The following is a 19,644-nucleotide window of genomic DNA, read 5'->3' on the forward strand; positions in this document are numbered from 1 at the left end:
AGGGATCAAACCACAAGACATTCGGATTTTTAGTCTGAAACTGTATATAAGAGTGAGAGTTGGGGAGTTCGAGGTTCATTGTTGGTATGTTATTCGTGACTTGCCACCCGTGTTGAAATAAAATGTTGTATAACGTATACTGATGTATCTTTTACTTACTTCACTTAGTACACACTGTGGATACACATCCAAATCCTTTTCTTGTGAAGAATTCTAGGCCATCGATTGAGAAGAAGTTATATACCTTAATTACACCACTCCTCTGAACTGTTTATATTGTTGCACAAGAAGCTGAGTAGCACAGTCACCATGGTGTAGTGGTTGTGATACTAGACTGTTGCATGGAGGGTCATCAGTTCAAAACTCACCTGACTTGTAAAATTTTAATTTCTATATTCAGTTCAAGTATATTCTAGAAGTATCCCCAAATGTCCAGAATCATTGTACAGGAATGTTCTGTAACTGTATATATACCGTATGTGTTCCAGCGGTAGGTAATTCGGTCCGTGCTATTGTATGTGCAAGTGCTGAATAAACCTTTGTAAAGTGAAGCGGGTGTTGGGAAATCATTTAATTACACATTCTTCTACATGACTTTCTTCTGGTGGAGACACCGGGTACTGAAACTTGTGATAGGGCACATTATCGACAAGCGCAGTGGCTCCCATCAGGCCACGACACAGCTGCTGTTTACATGGAAAGAAATCCGAGTTCAAGCCATATTCAACAGATCAAAATGTATGGGAGACAGAAGAAGAAGAGGACATTACAATGACAGCAACTGTGTGCTACCACATGAGACATCCTTGTAGGTTCTATGGTGACAAGGACCAAGATCCAAACAAGTGACTGAAGGCATATGAGCATATAGCCAAATTTAACAAATGGGATGACACTGTGTGTTTGATTAATATATTTTTCTACTTGGAGAGCACTGCCAAGTAATGGTATGAGAACAACGAGGAGAAGTTCACAATCTGGGAAGTATTTCAGGTGGAAGTCCGCAAGTATTTCGGCGACACACGACAGAAGTGCAAGACTGAAGATAAATTAAAGTGCAGGGCACAGCGTCCAGGAGAAACTAAAGCATCCTACATTCAAGGTGTCTTTGAGCTGTGTAAAATAGTGGATCCTAGAATGGAGGAGGAAGATAACATTGCACATCTTGTGAAGGGTGTTGCTGGGGACATGTATAAAGCCCTACTCCTGAAGGAGGTTTCGACTGAAGATGACTTCATAAAATGGTGTCAATATATCGAGACAATGTATCAAAAAAGAATTACACGCAAGAAGTTTGATCAGCTTCCAAAAGTCGTATCGATATCTGTGATAAAGGAAGAAACTGATTTCACAAGTATTCTTCATCATATAATGAGAAAGGAAGTTCAAAATGCACTTGGATTGCAGAGCGAGCAGAACACCGAGACACTTCAAGAGGTCATAAGGGAGGAAGTGGAACAGACATTGAACCCAACCTCTCGTCCTTCATTTTCCTTTAAGACAGTGAAAAAGTTGAGACCCAGGTGAAGGTACATTCCTACAATGCCGCATGAGGAACCTGTTTGGGCACCAAGGAAGACTGACATCAGGAGGATCCAGGATAACCAACCAGTATGCTTCCATGCGGACGACCAGGACGTGGTGTGCTATTGTCAAGAAAAACGGCGGATAATTGTTGACTTTCACGCCAGAAGACAGCACACCGATTTTAGCCAACACCAACTCTGGGATGACCAAGATGAACAAGAAGATGTGGGTGCAGGACGATGTAGGTCCCCATCACCACAAGCTAGCCGCTGGAGAGGACACTCCCCAACACGCCAATCAAGGTCTCCATCACCGTTTGGAAGCTCCAGCCGATCACCTAGCCGCCACAACCTGGAAAACTAAAGGGTGCGACCTTCCTTGGAGGTGAGGCCACCAAAGACAAAAATCCTCCGCCGAAAATCACTACAAAAATGATAGGACACTATGTTGATATCCTTATGGATGGCCAGCCAGCCCTAGCTCTTGTGGACTCTGGATCATCATATTCAGTCATTTCGGAGAAGTACCGTTTCCAGCTGCACAAAACCATATTCGTCAACAGCAAAATATCTCTGCTGAATGTGGCTAATGGGAAATATGTAAAACCTACAGGAAGATGTACCATTCGTATGGGTATAAGTGGCCATACACAGCCCTTAGAATTCATCGTCTTACAAGAGTGTAGTCATGACGTCATTCTCGGATGGGACTTTCTGAAAGCTTCTCAGGCCATTACAGATTGTGGTCACTCGAAAACTATGCTAGACGAGATTAGGAACTGTGGACAAGAAGATGCGCATCCAAGCGTGGGGAGGCTGTGTGATGAATGAAGTGATCATTCCTGCAGTCAGCGCTAAAAAGGTCACTGTCTTGTGTCATGCCATGCATTAACCCATGGTTCTTGTAGTGGAATGTAAGAGAAGCATACCACTGAAGAATAACTTTGTCATCCCAGCCTCTGTTGTCTCGTTTAAGAGTGGATTCGATGAATTGTGGACAGTTAGCTGTAACCGAGAACCGCAGATCTTTCTACGGCGCATGTGTGTAGCAAACGCTGAGTCGTTAATTGCAGAACAGCTGAGTGTCATAGAAACCTCCCACGCCGAGTCTGTGGGCGAAATTAGCGCTACCACTATGAGACAAGATCTTCTAGCTCGACTATCACCAGATCTCACTAAGGAACAACAGAAGAAGCTACTTGCTATTCTTCAAGTTCTCTGAGTGCTTCAATCCACAGGTGAAGAACGAACTACACAAACTGACTGTGAACCACCGGATTAGCACAGGAGACCACCAGCCAATAAGCCAGAGAGCAACCCATGTGTCAGCAACGGAACGTTAAATAATTCGCGACAAGCTAGAGAAAATGATGAAGAATCACATCATTCAGCCTTCACAGAGCCCTTGATCGTCACCAGTGGTTCTCGTGAGGAAGGAGGATAGCAGTTGGTATTTTTGTATTGATTACAGGAAGCTTAATAAGGTAACTAAAAAGGACGTTTACCCTCTTCCACGAATTGACAAAACACTAGATTGTCACATGGCAGCTAGGTTTTTCTCAACCATGGACATGTACTCGGTATACTTGGAAATCGAAGTAGATGAGCCTGGTCATGAGAAAACTGCATTCATCACCCCTGAGGGCCTGTATGAGTAATACCGTTTGGATTGTGTAATGCACCAGCAACTTTTGAATGGATGATGGATAATCTTCTAAGTCACCTGAAGTCGATGATGTGTCTGTTATTTAGATGACATTATAGTGTTCTCAGAGACATTTGATGAACACACAAAAAGACAGAGGGCCGTTCTTAAGTGTCTCAAACAAGGCGGACTGAAACTTACTTCAAGAAAATGTCTCTTTCAAGCAAAAGAAATCAAAATACTTGGACACCTTGTGTCAAATGAAGGTGTGTGACCAGACCAAGAAAAGGTGTGATCTGTATCGGAATTTCCTATTCCTGAAAGTATTAGAGATGTGAGAAGTTTCCTCAGATTATGTTCTTACTACCATCGTTTTATCAAAGGATTTGCCAGGCCACTCCAACAGTTGTTAAAGGCTGATGCTAAATTTATCTGGCTTGATGCTCAACAAGATTCTTTCGAAGTGCTGCGAAAAGCTCTGACGACTGACCCTGTACTTGGTCTCTATGATGAGAGCACCTACAGAACTACACACAGATACCAGTGCATATGGGATCAGTGCTGTTCTGGTGCGAATCTCTGATGGAAAAGAGAAGGTTACAGCCTATGCTTCTAGGACACTTACAAAAGCCGAGAGAAACTACTCAGCTACAGAAAGAGAATGTCTAGCTGTGATCTGGGCCAAGTGCAAATTTCGACAGTATCCCTATGGCAGGCCATTTTCAGTCATTACAAACCATCATTCACTTTGTTGGTTGACAGGTCTTATGGATCCAACAGGACGACTCACCAGGTGGGCACTATAGTGTACAAAAGTGGATGAAAACACCAAGTTGCCAACTGTCTCTCAAGAAACCCTGTGCAAGGCAATCAAGACTTTGATAAAGATAGTGATGTCTCGCTGCACTCCAGGATCTCTCTGCTGAGCAGAAGGACGCCAAGATATCTCAAATTATGCTTACCTTAAGAAGATGTGAAAGGACAATTTAAGGTAGTTAATGGATTACTTTGCAAGAAAAACTTTGATCTGTTTGAAAACAGATGGCTACCAGCAATTTCTAAACACAGGCGCTTAGATGTTCTACAGAAATTCCATGACACACCTGAGGATTTATTATAATTTCTTAAGATATACGATAGGATCTGCAAGAGATTTTTCTGGCCAGGTTTATTTAGGAGTGTCCGTCACTGTGTCACACTGTCTAGAGTCCCAGAGGAGGAAGGGAGTTCCTCAGAAACCATCTGACCGACTCAAACTAATTCCACCACCCGAAACGCCTTTCCAGTGTGTTGGGATTGACCTCCTCGGACGATTTCCAACATATGCTGGTGGCAATAGATGGATTATTGTTTGAACTAACTATCTGACACGCTATGCCATTACAAAAGCTGTGAAAACAGCCAAAGTATTCGAGGTAGCCAAGTTCATCATGGAAGACATTGTATTAAAAAAAGGTACCCCTAGGTCGTTAATTATACATCGAGGGAAAGTTTTCCAATCGAATCTTGTGACAGAGATAAACCATCAGTGCAACATTAATAATCACATGACGACTGCCTACCATCCGCAAACTAACGGGCTTACTGAATGCCTTAATAAGACCTTGACCGACATGCTATCAATGTTCCTCAGTGTTGAGCAGAGCAACTGGTATGTGGAGCTACCTTTCGTAATGTTTGCCTACAACACTGCCAAACAAGACACCACAGGATTTATGCCACTTTTCCTGGTGCATGGGCGTGAGGCGTCTACTACAATGGACACTGTTTTTCTGTTACATTCTGGTGACGTGGACGACGGCTCCATCAGCCAGGTGTTAACCAGAGCTGAGGAAGGTCGGCAGTTAGCTCGACTTCGCAAGGTTAAGAAAACGATTGCCAAAGGTACGGCAGGAGCCACCGTGTTGTTGTCTACCAGCCTGGCGACCTTAGTCTGGATGTTCATTCCTGTTCCAAAGGTTTCTCTCTCTGAGAAGCTCCTCAGGTGCTACTTTGGACCTTACAAGGCTGTAAGACAGTTGTCTGATGTTACTTATGAAGTTGAAAATTTCAACCCCGAGCTAAGGTGACGAAAGGTCCAAAATATGGTCCATGCCCTTTGAATGAAGCCCTATAAGGATCCTGCAACCCAGGGTAAATTCGAAGCTCCAGCGACAAGCAACAAGTGGAAAGTTGACAAAGAGCATAGCGGCAACGGAAGTTCTAAGAAGATCACCGCCAAGGCGAACATCAGTCATCGGGAGTCTGAATATGCAGGACCGATAACTCATTCCTGGACTAAGACATTGAGACGCTGATCTCTTAAGGAGGGAACAATGTCACAGAAGAAGCAGAGTAGCACAGTCACCACGGTGTTATGATACTAAACTGTTGCATGGAGGGTATCAGTTTAAAACTCATCTGAACAGTTAAATTTTAATTTATATATTCTGTTCAAGTATATTTTAGAAGTATCCACAAATGTCAAGAAGCATTATACTGGAATGTTCTGTAACTGTATATATACCGTATGTGTTCTGGCCACAGGCAGTTCACTCCACACTCTTGTATGTGCAAGTGCTGAATAAACCTTCATTAAGTGAAGTGAGTGTTCATCATCCATCTGATTACACCTCCTTCTACGTGACAATATTTTGTCAAATCTAATCGCAACCAGATTAAATCATTTCACTGTTAAGAAATAAAATAATTTAGTTGAAGAGGTTACATTTCACGTCTGGCACTTTACCAGAGAGCCACCCAATTCTCTGCATCACTAATTTATCACAGAATTTATTCTGTTGAACTTTCTTTATTTCATTTTTCTTGCAATTTGTATTTGACTGTGACTCAGTCTAGCTATTACTTCGTCCAGTTGTAAAAGCAGAAGGAAATGGATGAGTAACATTTACTCTGTAGTTCCATTTCCTAATATTCCTGTTTCACCACATTTTTCCAAACTAGCATTATTTGCTTCAATCATCACTCCAATGCTTAAAATCTTATTTTCACCTCCAAATGTTTATCTGCACTGAGTATGAGGCATTGTTATAAAATGATGGGACTGATGCTGTCACATAAGTATGCACGCACCACAGATAAACCACCAATACTTATGAAGCTTGAAGCCTTCTCAGTCAAATGTAGCATGCTGACAAATCAGTGTGGCCGTGGACTTCGTTTAATATCTGTTATTTTGTTTTGCCGGAAAAATGATAAGTGTAATAACAGATAAACAAATTGTTGTGAAGTTTCATATGAATCTTAGAAAACCTGCTGCTGAAACTTTTGTTTTATTAAAAGAAATGTATAGCAAAGACTGTTTATCACATACGCAAGGTTTTTAGTTATTCACATGTTTCCAATATGGCCAAGACGACTAGACTCGTGCGCAGGACACTATGTATCACCAAAAACAGATGAAAATATCGAAGAATAGGTAATCTTACCATCAGCTGAAGATTCAACCAATTGCTGAAACTTTAGGAACTGACAAAGAATGTGTAAGGCAAATTTTACATAGCCAGTTTAATATGAGAAAAGTATGTGAGAAACTGGCGTTGAAAATTTTCATGATTGAACAAAAATGTTTATACTGACACTTTGAATACCACTGAAAATTATACTTATTTCTTGGAAAATGTGATACTGCGCCAAATCTTGGTTTTTCATTTATGATCCGCACCATGCTTTGGAAAGGTCCAACTTCACTGGGAGTGAGAAAAAGCTCGAATGAGCAAATCTAGACTCAAAGCGATGATTGGGCCAGATACTTGTGTGCTCTATCTTTTCTATTGAAACCGTTCCAGCAATGGCTTTACTGAGTTCTGTGTATGCAGATATTTTCATGGCCTTTCACTTTGGCAAACCTTTAGACAAGTCAGAACTTCCAATAAATTGAATTATTCTGTCTTTATTTTTCCGAATAATACATATTGCAGTTTCACCCACACTGTGATCAATGCCAGATTTTGCATACCAATACTGCCTCCTTTGAGTTTGTGTAGTACTTCCAGTTTCTGCTGTATCATTAACACAACAAATTTTTGCTTTTCAAATAGTCTCCAGAACTAACAGAAACCAATGACTATCTGCCTCCACTACCAGTGTTCTAGCAGCACTCTTGTTTTAATGCAAGCTTACTGCTCACCACTCATGACCATTCCTGGGATAAAATTTTCAGTTGCAGGTGGGGGAGAGCAAGATCAAGGAGTCATGTCTTCTCAAAGTCTTTAAATAATGTTACTATCTTTAACATGCATCCCAACGAACTACTTCTCTTTTACACTATTTACATGAGAACTGAAACAGTTGGTGTGAAAAATACACAATACATTCATATTCCCAGCGTACAAAAACAGTAGGTTGTAGAAACATATGTGAAAGACTATTACATTGTTAAAAGGTTCAGCACAGCAATTTTTATGATTTTTAATGCTTGATGTGCTAAAGCACAGTGTTTTTCAGTATATCACTTGTTAATGGCCTCGAGACCAAAACTGCAATAGTGAAAACAAATGGATTTAAACAGTCAAAGGCAATTATGATGTCTTTTTAAAAGTTCTACATGAAAATTGCCACCCATGAGACATTAAATATATGAATTAAGTTCATAAATATTTCAGATCAGTCATATTAAAAAACATATTGTTGCATTTGCACACTTAATTTACATACCCATTCCTGCAGGGACTGCTTTGTGCACACTCCGTCTTGTAACATAAGTAATCCTTTCATCAACAACACTAGCGATACTTTGCCGTTTATCCATATCTTGTGGTAAGGCAAATACAGGGTCTTCTGATGCACTGAAAATGAAGTTGCTTACATCACTGATAAAGAATATGACCAAAAATATATATAGTGAAACTGAATGATGTACCAAATCATAACCTAAGTTTTTTCTAGTTACAGGATATGTATTTTTTCTTGTAAACTATTTTCTAAATAAAATAAGCATGAGGAGGCTGGGTATAATTTTTCCTTGACTACGCAAAGACTGGTATAAGGATATTATGTGTTTATCCACACAGCATATATACCTTCAGGATTTATTTAGTCTGCAAGTCGAAGAAAGAATATTTCACCTGAAAATCTGGTAGTACAATAGTGTAGTAGTACTTCTGCTACAGGAAGAGAAAATGGTAGTTCACACAAAATTTTATGGAACAAGCATTCCAATGTTTCTTTAAATAATTGTGTAGATTACCAATAGAAGATAAAGCACAGCTATTACGATTTTGGGAAATTCAGAACAGACAGATAAGGAAATTCTGCATTACCTGAACTGTTCTAATAATCTCTAAGTTTTCATACTCTTAAACTGAAAAAGAGGAGGAGGAGGAATATGTGTTAATACAAAATATCTGACTCATCTTCTAGAGGAAACAAACCTCAACGGCTCATGGAAGAACATACACTAGAGCAAAATTGAAAGTAGATCTGAAAATCAAACAAGATATAATCAACATGAAGAAAAAAAAAAGGCTACATTAAAACTGAAATCATACACACAATGCATGAGTTCCGTACTCAAGACAGATCAGGAAAAGACTAAATGGACAGGAAAAGGCAAGTTAGTTAGATACATAGATATCTGTATGTTCCACACACATATTTGTAACAGCCTGGTAGGACATGGAAAATGTCAAAGAAGGTAAGGCAAGTTAGTGTTAAGTGCTCTGTTAATGTCGAGGTCGGTAGAGGAAGAGCACCTATATCTGTACTCAGCAATCGACCTTACAGTATACGTCAGAGTGTACTTCATGTACTTCCCTGTGTTCCATTCCAGTTCTTAATAATACACATGAAAACAGTTGTTTGTAAGCCTTCATGTGAGCTCAAATCTCACTAATTTTACTTTCATGGTATTTACTAGAGATATACGTAGGAGGAAGCAATATAAGATCAGGCAGGGAAAGTAACTGACCATGTTCTTTCAAATCAACCATATTGGCACGAAGTGATTTAAGGTAACCAAAAAAACCCAAAATTTGGAAGTAAGAAAATGAAACACCCACAACTGTTCTTATGACGTCATTTATTGTATGGCTACCAGTTTCGGTGCTTCAGTGCACCATCTTCAGGCCTAAGTTGATGCTGAAGTGGTTAACACCATCCATGTACATGATGCATCAATGACAAACCTCTACAACTCGTTTACGCAGATTACCCATAGTCACGATGTCTGTCTACTCAACAACTTGGAAGTTCTATCACTGACATACAAAGTAAATGTTGAGAAGGCCTATAAAGTACAAATTTTCAGTTCGAGTTCTAAACTTATCAAGTCCTAGAACTTTCTACCACTTTCAGAAACAAAATCCAACAAAAAACAATGTGTTTTGAAAGACCTTTGATGCATAGCAACACACACACACACACACACACACACACACACACACACACACACACACAGCATATTTTCATATTGCAAAAATTTAAATAGGAATTCCACCGATTACAGCATGGAAGCTTCCAGAGCACTAAAATCGTTTTTGTCAGCCAATTATAGCTCATTGCACTGATTGCAGATATTCAAAGCATAGAACACATAATGTAGTCAGCCAAAGCAACTACACAAAGAGGAATTTAGGCAGGAAACTAAAAGCACAGCTTAAATTGCAGAAGCTTGATATTAAATGATTATAGATTTCACTGCTGTGCACCAAACACTGCAGGGGTTATCTGCAATGTTCCGTCGAGCCCATCGCTCATAAGAAACAATACATTACGTTTTAGTTACCCTCAACATTAAATGTATTTGAATGCATCACTTTTCTCTTTGCTACATAGTCTGAATATTACTTCGGGAGTTATGGTTTCTGTTTTAATGGTTATCGGAGGCATTCGTGTGTTGCCACAAAGAATCAGTGATGTTGCTACTGGATGATTACATCAAGTGTCCTGAGGTACAATTGGCTGACAAAAGCATATTTGAATCTCTACATCAATACTTCGGAAAATAAACTGCCATATTATACAAATATGCAGGTCACCATTCCCCATGAACCACGGACCTTGCCATTGGTGGGGAGGCTTGCATGCCTCAGCGATACAGATGGCCATACCGTAGGTGCAACCACAATGGAGGGGTATTTGTTGAGACGCCAGACAAACGTATGGTTCCTGAAGAGGGGCAGCAGCCTTTTCAGTAGTTGCAGGGGCAACAGTATGGATGATTGACTGATCTGGCCTTGTAACAATAACCAAAACGGCCTTGCTGTGCTGGTACTGCGAACGGCTGAAAGCAAGGGGAAACTACAGCTGTAATTTTTCCCGAGGGCATGCAGATTTACTGTATGATTAAATGATGATGGCGTCCTCTTGGGTAAAATATTCTGGAGGTAAAATAGTCCCCCATTCGGATCTCCGGGCGGGGACTACTCAAGAGAATGTCGTTATCAGGAGAAAGAAAACTGGCGTTCTACCGATCGGAGTGTGGAATGTCAGATCCCTTAATCGGGCAGGTAGGTTAGAAAATTTAAAAAGGGAAATGGATAGGTTAAAGTTAGATATAGTGGGAATTAGTGAAGTTCGGTGGCAGGAGGAACAAGACTTTTGGTCAGGTGAATACAGGGTTATAATTACAAAATCAAATAGGGGTAATGCAAGAGTAGATTTAATAAAAAAAAAAAAAAAAAAAAAAAAAAAAAAAAAAAAAAAAAAAAAAAATAGGGGTGCGAGTAAGCTACTACAAACAGCATAGTGAATGCATTATTGTGGCCAAGATAGACACAAAGCCCACACCTACTACAGTAGTACAAGTTTATATGCCAACTAGCTCTGCAGATAAGGAAATTGATGAAATGTGTGATGAGATAAAAGAAATTATTCACGTAGTGAAGGGAGATGAAAATTTAATAGTCATGGGTGACTGGAATACGTCAGTAGGAAAGGGAGAGAAGGAAACAGAGTAGGTGAATATGGATTGGGGGGAAGAAATGAAAGAGGAAGCCGTCTGGTAGAATTTTGCCCAGAGCATAACTTAGTCATAGCTAATTCTTGGTTCAAGAATCATAAAAGAACGTTGTATACATGGAAGAATACTGGAGATACTAAAAGGTATCAGATAGATTATATAATGGTAAGAAAGAGATTTAGGAATCAGGTTTGAAATTGTAAGACATTTCCAGGGGCAGATGTGGACCCTGACCACAATCTATTGGTTATGAACTGTAGATTAAGACTGAAGAAACTACAAAAAGGTGCTAATTTAAGGAGATGGGACCTGCATAAACTGAAAGAACCAGAGGTTGTTCAGAGTTTCAGGGAGAGCATAAAGGAACAATTGACAGGAATGGGGGAAAGAAATACAGTAGAAGAAGAATGGGTAGCTCTGAGGGATGAAGTAGTGAAGGCACCAGAAGATCAAGTAGGTAAAAAGACGACGGTTAAATAGAACACCTTGGGTAACAGAAGAAATATTGAATTTAATTGATGAAAGGAGAAAATATAAAAATGCAGTAAAGGAAGCAGGCAAAAAGGAATACAAACGTCTCAAAAATGAGATCGACAGGAAGTGCTAAGCAGGGATGGCTAGAAGACAAATGTAAGGATGTAGAGGGTTATCTCACTAGCGATAAGATAGATACTGCCTGCAGGAAAATTAAAGAGACCTTTGGAGAGAAGAGAACCACTTGTATGAATATCAAGAGCTCAGATGGAAACCCAGTTCTAAGCAAAGAAGGGAAGGCAGAAAGGTGGAAGGAGTAGATAGAGGGTTTATACAAGGGTGATGTACTTGAGGACAGTATTATGAAAATGGAAGAGGATGTAGATGAAGACGAAATGGGATATAAGATACTGCGTGATGAGTTTGACCGGGCACTGAAAGACCTAAGTCGAAACAAGGCCCCGGGAGTAGACAACATTCCATTAGAACTACTGACAGCCTTGGGAGAGCCAGTCATGACAAAACTCTGCCATCTGGTGAGCAAGCTGTATGAGACAGGCGCAATACCCTCAGACTTCAAGAAGAATATAATAATTCCAATCCCAAAGAAATCAGGTGTTGACAGATGTGAAAATTACCGAATTATCAGTTTAATAAGTCACAGCTGCAAAATAATAACGCGTATTCTTTACAGACGAATGGAAAAACTGGTAGAAGCGGACGTCAGGGAAGATCAGTTTGGATTCCGTAGAAATGTTGAAACGCGTGAGGCAATACTAACCTTACGACTTATCTTAGAAGAAAGATTAAGAAAAGGGAAACCTACGTTTCTAGCATTTGTAGACTTAAAGAAAGCTTTTGACAATGTTAACTGGAATACTCTCTTTGGAATTCTGACGGTGGCAGGGGTAAAATACAGGGAGTGTACAATTTGTACAGAAACCAGATGGAAGTTACAAGAGTCAAGGGGCATGAAAGGGAAGCAGTGGTTAGGAAGGGAGTGAGACAGGGTTGTAGCCTCTCCCCAATGTTATTCTATCTGTATATTGAGCAAGTAGTAAAGGAAACAAAAGAAAAATTCGGAGTAGGTATTAGAATCCATGGAGAAGAAATAAAAATTTTAAGGTTCGCCGATGACATTGTAATTCTGTCAGAGACAGCAAAGGACTTGGGAGAGCAGTTGAACAGAATGGACAGTGTCTTGAAAGGAGGATATAAGATGAACATCAACAAAAGTAAAATGAGGATAATGGAATGTAGTCAAATTAAATCCGGTGATGCTGAGGGAATTAGATGAGGAAATGAGACACTTAAAGTAGTAAAGGAGTTTTGCTATTTGGGGAGAAAAATAACTGATGATGGTCGAAGTAGACAGGATATAAAATGTAGACTGGCAATGGCCAGGAAAGCGTTTCTGAAGAAGAGAAATTTGTTAACATTGAATATAGATTTAAGAGTCAGGAAGTATTTCTGAAAGTATTTGTATGGAGTGTAGCCATGTATGGAAGTGAAGCATGGGCGATAACTAGTTTGGACAAGAAGAGAATAGAAGCTTTCGAAATGTGGTGCTACAGAAGAATGCTGAAGATTAGATGGGTAGATCACATAGCTCTAATGAGGAGGTATTGAATAGAATTGGGGAGAAGAGGAGTTTGTGGCACAACTTGACAAAAAGAAGGGACCAGTTGGTAGGACATGTTTTGAGGCATCAAGGGATCGGAAATTTAGCCTTGAGGGGCAGCGTGGAGGGTAAAAATTGTAGAGGGAGACCAAGAGATGAATACACTAAGCAGATTCAGAAGGATGTAGGTTGCAGTAAGTACTGGGAGATGAAGAAGCTTGCACAGGATAGAGTAGCATGGAGAGCTGCATCAAACCAGTCTCAGGACTGAAGACCACAACAACCACAACAACAACAACAACAACATCCACTTCACATGCTGCTGTGCATCAAAGATTTTTCCAAAATACATTGTTGTGTCCTGGTTTTGTTTCTTGAAGTGGCCCAAAGAATAAATCCTGTACTCTTTGAATAATACATTTTCTAACAAAACAATTTATTTATTTTGTCATCATGTCTGCAGAGATTTATGAGGACCTTTACACAGTAAAATTTATACCCAGCTTTATTTGGTGCCATGTATTCTCAAAGAGCAATGCAACAACTTTTAAACAATTTTTATTCCAAAATTCTAAAAATACTGTAGAATATTTGAACACTCACTGATGTGAGCACCCATTGCAAGGTATAGGGGTCTTTGTGAGCATTCAGAATTCTGTCTGATGGTCTGGAGTGGCAATGAAGAAATGGATAGAATAGGACCTGTCACCCTAACATCAGCTGTTCACTGCACGGGGATGACAAAGCAAGAAGTGAGGCAGAACAAAAGGTAGGCAAATCATGGCAATGAGGGAGTCGGAACAAAAGGGTGGCTAAGGGATATGCCATCCAGGCTTCACAACTTAGGCCAGAGAGTGCAGCAGCCTGAATATATTTTGACTTTATAACAGAGGCACCATACTGTACATGTAAAATTAGCTAGAAACACGCAACAGACTACTGGAACAATATTTGTCGGTAAGTCTTGTCACTGATACATACAACAAAAAAAGTTTTGCATCACCTCAGTTCCAAGAGTTCCGGAACCTGTACAGAACATTAGAATAAGAGATCAACATAAACATTATTTCTGCCCTTTTTATAGCTCATAAAAACCACACATTGCATGTTGTACCACCTTGCAGCGAGACCTTCAGAGGTGGTGGTGCAGACTGCTGTACACACCGATACTTCTAATACCCAGTAGCACGTTCTCTTGCCCTGATGCACGGCGGTATTTGTCGCGGCATGCTATCTACAAGTTCATCAAGACACTGTTGCTCCAGATTGTCCAATCCTCAATGGTGAGGTGCGTAGATCCCTCCCTCAGTGGTTGGTGGGTCAAGTTGTCCATAAACAGACCTTTCCAATCTATCCCAGGCATTTTTGAAAGGGGTTCATGACTGGAGAACATGCTGGTCGCTCTAGTCGAGCGATGTCTTTATCCTGAAGGAAGTCATTCACAAAATGTGCACGATGGGGTGCGAATTTTAGTCCATAATGATTAATGCCTTGCCAATATGCTTCCGATATTGTTGCTTGCAATATCGATCTGAGGGTGGCATTCACGTATCGTACAGGTGATACAGTGTCTTCCATGACCACCAGCGGCGCACATCTCCATCAATTGTCTGGTTGAAGACAAATGCAACACTCATCAGTGAAGAGAACGTGATGCCAGTCCTGAGCGGTCCATTCGGCATGTTGTTGGGCCCATCTGTACCATGCTGCATGGTGTCATGGTTGCAAAGATGGATCTCCCCATGGACATCAGGAATGAAATTGTGCATCATGCAGCCTACTGTGCACAGTTTGAGTCTTAACACTACAACCTGTGGCTGCACAATATGCATTATTCAACATGGTAGCGTTGGTGTCAGGTTTCCTCAGAGCCATAATCCGTAGGTAGTGGTCATCCACTGCAGTAACAGCCCTTGGGCGTCCTGAGCGAGGTATGTCATCGACAGTTCCTTTCTCTCTGTACGTCCTACATGTCCGAAAAACATCACTTTGGTTCACTCCGAGACATCTGGACACTTCCCTTGTTGAGAGCTCTTCCTGGCACAAGGTAACAATGCGGACTCGATCGAAACATGGCATTGAACATCTAGCCATGGTTGAACTACAGACAACACAAGCTGTGTACCTCCTTCATGGTGGAGTGACTGGAAATGATCGGCTGTCAGACTCCCTCCGTCTAATATGCGCTGCTCATACATGGTTGTTTACATCTTTGCAAGGGTTTAGTGATGTCCCTGAACAGTCAAAGGGACTGTGTCTGTGATGCAATATCTATGGTCAACATCTATCTTCAGGAGTGCTGGGAACCAGAGTGATGCAAAACTTTTTTTGATGTGTGTAGTTTCTTAAAGGGTCAAGAAACACAATGCCATTAATGAGTTCTCAACTTGCACTGACTGTTGCTTGGCAGGTACAGGGTTGCCAAACCTCCCTCACTCAGTCAGTTTGTTTGGCTCATCCGATGAGTTCAGTCACGCTAGGGTGCAGAGCAAAGCTTTATTGACAAGTAAGTACCACTCTTCATCACGCGTAACAACGAGATACACAACAAACAGTGACGACTTCAACCCAGCAGGCAGATTTTACTTCTACTACAACATCTACAGACTCAAACAGATCAATAAAAGCAATGTTGATCAATCCTTGCACATCCACAGAACGAAGATAAAAGATGAAGTGACAAACGCAAAAATACTGTGATGTTCAGAGACCGTTGTTCTGCTTAAGTCAGCGTGTAGTACTGCGAATGATGTTTCACTCCCCCCCCCCCCCCCCCCCCCCCCCCAATGCTAAATCCCCTGATAGTGAAGTAGCCAAGGGGATGAGTTTACAAAAGGACAAAATTGATTATACAGCGCATTATAGACTAGCTCCAGTTTTGAGTCTGAAGTTAAAGCTGACCTCATAAGTGTGTCACGGGTGGTTGTTCATAGACAATATATCTTATGTAACTGAAAGTCAACAATGGATGGAGCTAACAACTGGTGACTTTACAGAAAGGTACTGAAAATGGTGTGAACTCAATCCAGCTCTGTCAGATGAAATTGAGCAGGAAAGTCATACGGATGATGAGTGTCATGCGCACGAGCAATGGAGGGTTAAGGTAGGAAGCTATATGCTTACATGGCCGCACTTGGTGCTCACTCTCTTGCAGTAGTTAATCCATTTTCCTTCTAATTAACATCCTTTACGGAAAGTGCATTTCTATAGCAAAGACAAAAATTTGTATAAAGTCAACATTGAAGAGCAAAATAAGCCATTCAAATTTTATAAAACTGTATTGGAGAATAATCTGGTTTGTTAATGAATACACACATAAATCTACTTTAAATGAAAAGAACAGATACAAACATTTTTTTTCTTCTTTTTCATCATAATTTTGTTAAACAGTGTTCACAATGAAGTCACACGAAATGACCATTGTTGAAAACTCATTACAAAATGCAATATGCCAAGATGTCAGAAATCCGAGTTTGGCAACAGTTGAAGGTACACTACATGATCAAAAGTATCCGGATACCCCCAAAAACATACGTTTTTCATATTAGGTGCATTGTGCTACCACCTATTGCCATGTACTCCATATCAGCAACCTCAGTAGTCATTAGACATTGTGAGAGAGCAGAATAGGGCACTTCGCGGAAATCACGGCCTTCGGACGTGGTCAGCTGATTGGGCGTCACTTGTGTCCTAAGTCTGTATGCGAGATTTCTGCACTCCTAAACATCACTAGGTCCACTGTTTCTGATGTGATAGTGGCGTGGAAATGTGAAGGGACACATACAACACAAAAGCGTACAGGCCGACCTCGTCTGTTGTCTGACAGAGACCACCGACAGTTGAAGAGGGTTGTAATGTGCAATAGGCAGACATCTATCCAGACCATCACACAGGAATTCCAAAATACATCAGAATCCACTGCAAGTACGTGACAGTTAGGCAGGAGATGAGAAAACTTGGATTTCATGGTCTAGTGGCTGCTCATAAGCCACACACCACGCCAGTAAACACCAAATGACGCCTTGCTTGGTGTAAGGAGCGTATACAATGGTTGACTGACTAGTGGGAAAAACGTTGTGTGGAGTGATGAATTACGGTACACAATGTGGTGATCCAATGGCAGGGCGTTGGTATGGCGAATGCCCAGTGAACGCCATCTGCGAACATGTGTAGTGCCAACAGTAAAATTCGGAGGACGTGGTGTGGTAGTGTTTTTCATGGAAGGGGCTTGAACCCCTTGTTGTTTTGCATGGCACTATCACAGCAAAGGCCTACATTGATGTTTTAAGTGCCTTCTTGCTTCCCACTGTTTAAGAGCAATTCGAGGATAGCAAATGCATTTTTTCAACAAGATCAAGCACCTGTTCATAATGCACGGCCTATGGCAGAGTGGTTACACAACAGTAACATCCCTGTAATGGGCTGGCCTGCACAGAGTCCTGACCTGAATACTATAGAACACCTTTGGGACGTTTTGCAATGCCGATTTCGTGCCAGGCCTCACCAACGACATCGATACCTCTCCTCAGTGCAGCACTCCATAAGAATGGGCTGCCATTCCCCAAGAATCCTTCCAGCACCTGATTGAACATTTGCCTGCGAGAGTGGAAGCTGTCATCAATGCTAAGGGTGGGCCAATACCATATTCAATTCCAGCATTACTGATGGAGGGCGCCACGAACTTTTAGGTCATTTTCAGCCAGGTGTCCAGATCCTTTTGAACACACAGAATAACACGCCAACTCGTGAAGTGGCTGATGGCTACCAAAACAGCGAGGTTGGCATCCCACTATTAAAAATGATGACACCGGTAATATAACTAATCATGTCATTTTTATGATGCTCGGCAAGACAACTTCTCAGTTCTCACCAGGAAACATTTTTTCAAATAGTTAAACTGAGGTGCGCGACAACAAAAATCCTTTGATTATCTGCTCACATCGTCACGAACACAAGAACAGGAAACAGCTCATAAAAGCAATGTAAATACTAGCGAAACAAACAATTTGACACAGCCCGTGCAACTCCTAAATAACAGTTTACGCAGCAGTTCACAAGACATCAGGAAAATATAGGACAACAGCTTACACAGCAAAATCAGGCATTTAATGATTTCAAGAATAGTATAAGTCAACAGTTCAGTGAGATGAGTTGAGCAAAACTATACGCACTGAATTATCTGACGAGCTATCCAGTAAACAACTAAAACAAGAAATAATTACTGAAATGTTCCGCAATATAAATATGTTAATGGAAAAAGTAACATCCATAGATTATAAACAGGAACAACTTACAGGTGAGTTACAAAACCTTAGTCAAGTGCATTCTCAACTTCAGGAGATGCAATCCCAAGTGGATGCTTCGGTATAAAATGTGACGGATGCAGTCAGTGAGCTGCAAGATGTATGCAAAAACCTACCTACAAAATTACAAAAGCTGATTCTAAGATTAGACCAGTTAAGTATAGAGTCATAATTTGCCAAAAAACAGAGTGATAAATTATGTGCAGTTGTAAAGGAAATAACTGAAAAAGCTGAAGCAGGGATGTGGATAAGTGGCAGCAGCCCTGCTGAAATAGTAGTGTCAGTAGTGCAATATTTATGTAGATACTGTAAAAAGAAGCTTCAAAAGAGAAAGAAGGTCAACTTCTAGATAAAACAGATTCAGGTTTAAAGGCAGCAGAGGAAACGTTATGAGGCAGTGTTGCTAAAACCACTCCATTCCAAAACAGTGAACCTCCGCTTTTACACTTTTCAACTGATAAAAAAAAAAGTTTACAACACAGGAAAATGTAAAATGTAGGAAATAATGTTTTAAGCAGTAAAAGTTACGTATAGGATACCCTCTTGCACTTTATGCACATGTTTTTGAAAGCCTGCTTCTGTCATTCATTATTTAAATAATGAAATACTGCACTAGTTACATATTTTTCATGCTTATCATAGCGCTTTTTGAGAATATTTTCTTATTGTCAACTGAAAATATTTAAGGAAGTATTTTGGATGGTGTTTGAATATGTTATTCTTTCTCCCTTGCGCTGTAGTTGTCTTTTTGAGGTCATCAGGTGTCAAATCAGTTATGTAGAAACATACACGCACACTATCACTCACATTTTTTGTTTATGTAACATCAGAAAAAATACATGTAAATACCACACTTGAAAATGAGAATAAATTCTCTAAACATGTAACCAGCACTGTGTTTAAACTAAAACCATTTGAACAACGCAAAGTGAATGACTGTGTCAACTAGCGCTCCAAGTGGCCATACACTGAAACACACTAAACATAGTCCGACAGAGGTATAAAGATGATCACAACAATCATGCAACTGCATTTGTGCAGTAGAGTCAGTTTGGAAATGGTTGTGATTGGTCATGATATCTTCAGTCGAACGAACCTAGTTACATCAGCCACCTCGCCAAGTAGAGCTTGGCAGTGGTGGGTTATATGGCACGAATTGATCCAACTTTTCCATG

At 40.5% G+C, this 19,644-nt stretch overlaps 1 protein-coding gene across 2 annotated transcripts in view; it reads right to left on the reverse strand.

Annotated features, from left to right (window-relative positions):
* LOC126272312 (myosin-11) overlaps positions 1 to 19,644 on the reverse strand; it is a 256,577-nt gene that overhangs the window by 73,827 nt on the left and 163,106 nt on the right. For both annotated transcript variants that reach the window (XM_049975092.1, XM_049975093.1), the window contains exon 14: positions 7,828 to 7,958. In XM_049975092.1, coding sequence (XP_049831049.1) covers positions 7,828 to 7,958 — 131 coding nt within the window. The remainder of the gene's footprint in view (positions 1 to 7,827; positions 7,959 to 19,644) is intronic.

Source organism: Schistocerca gregaria, chromosome 5, assembly GCF_023897955.1.
Source record: "Schistocerca gregaria isolate iqSchGreg1 chromosome 5, iqSchGreg1.2, whole genome shotgun sequence".
Taxonomy (NCBI): domain Eukaryota; kingdom Metazoa; phylum Arthropoda; class Insecta; order Orthoptera; family Acrididae; genus Schistocerca; species Schistocerca gregaria.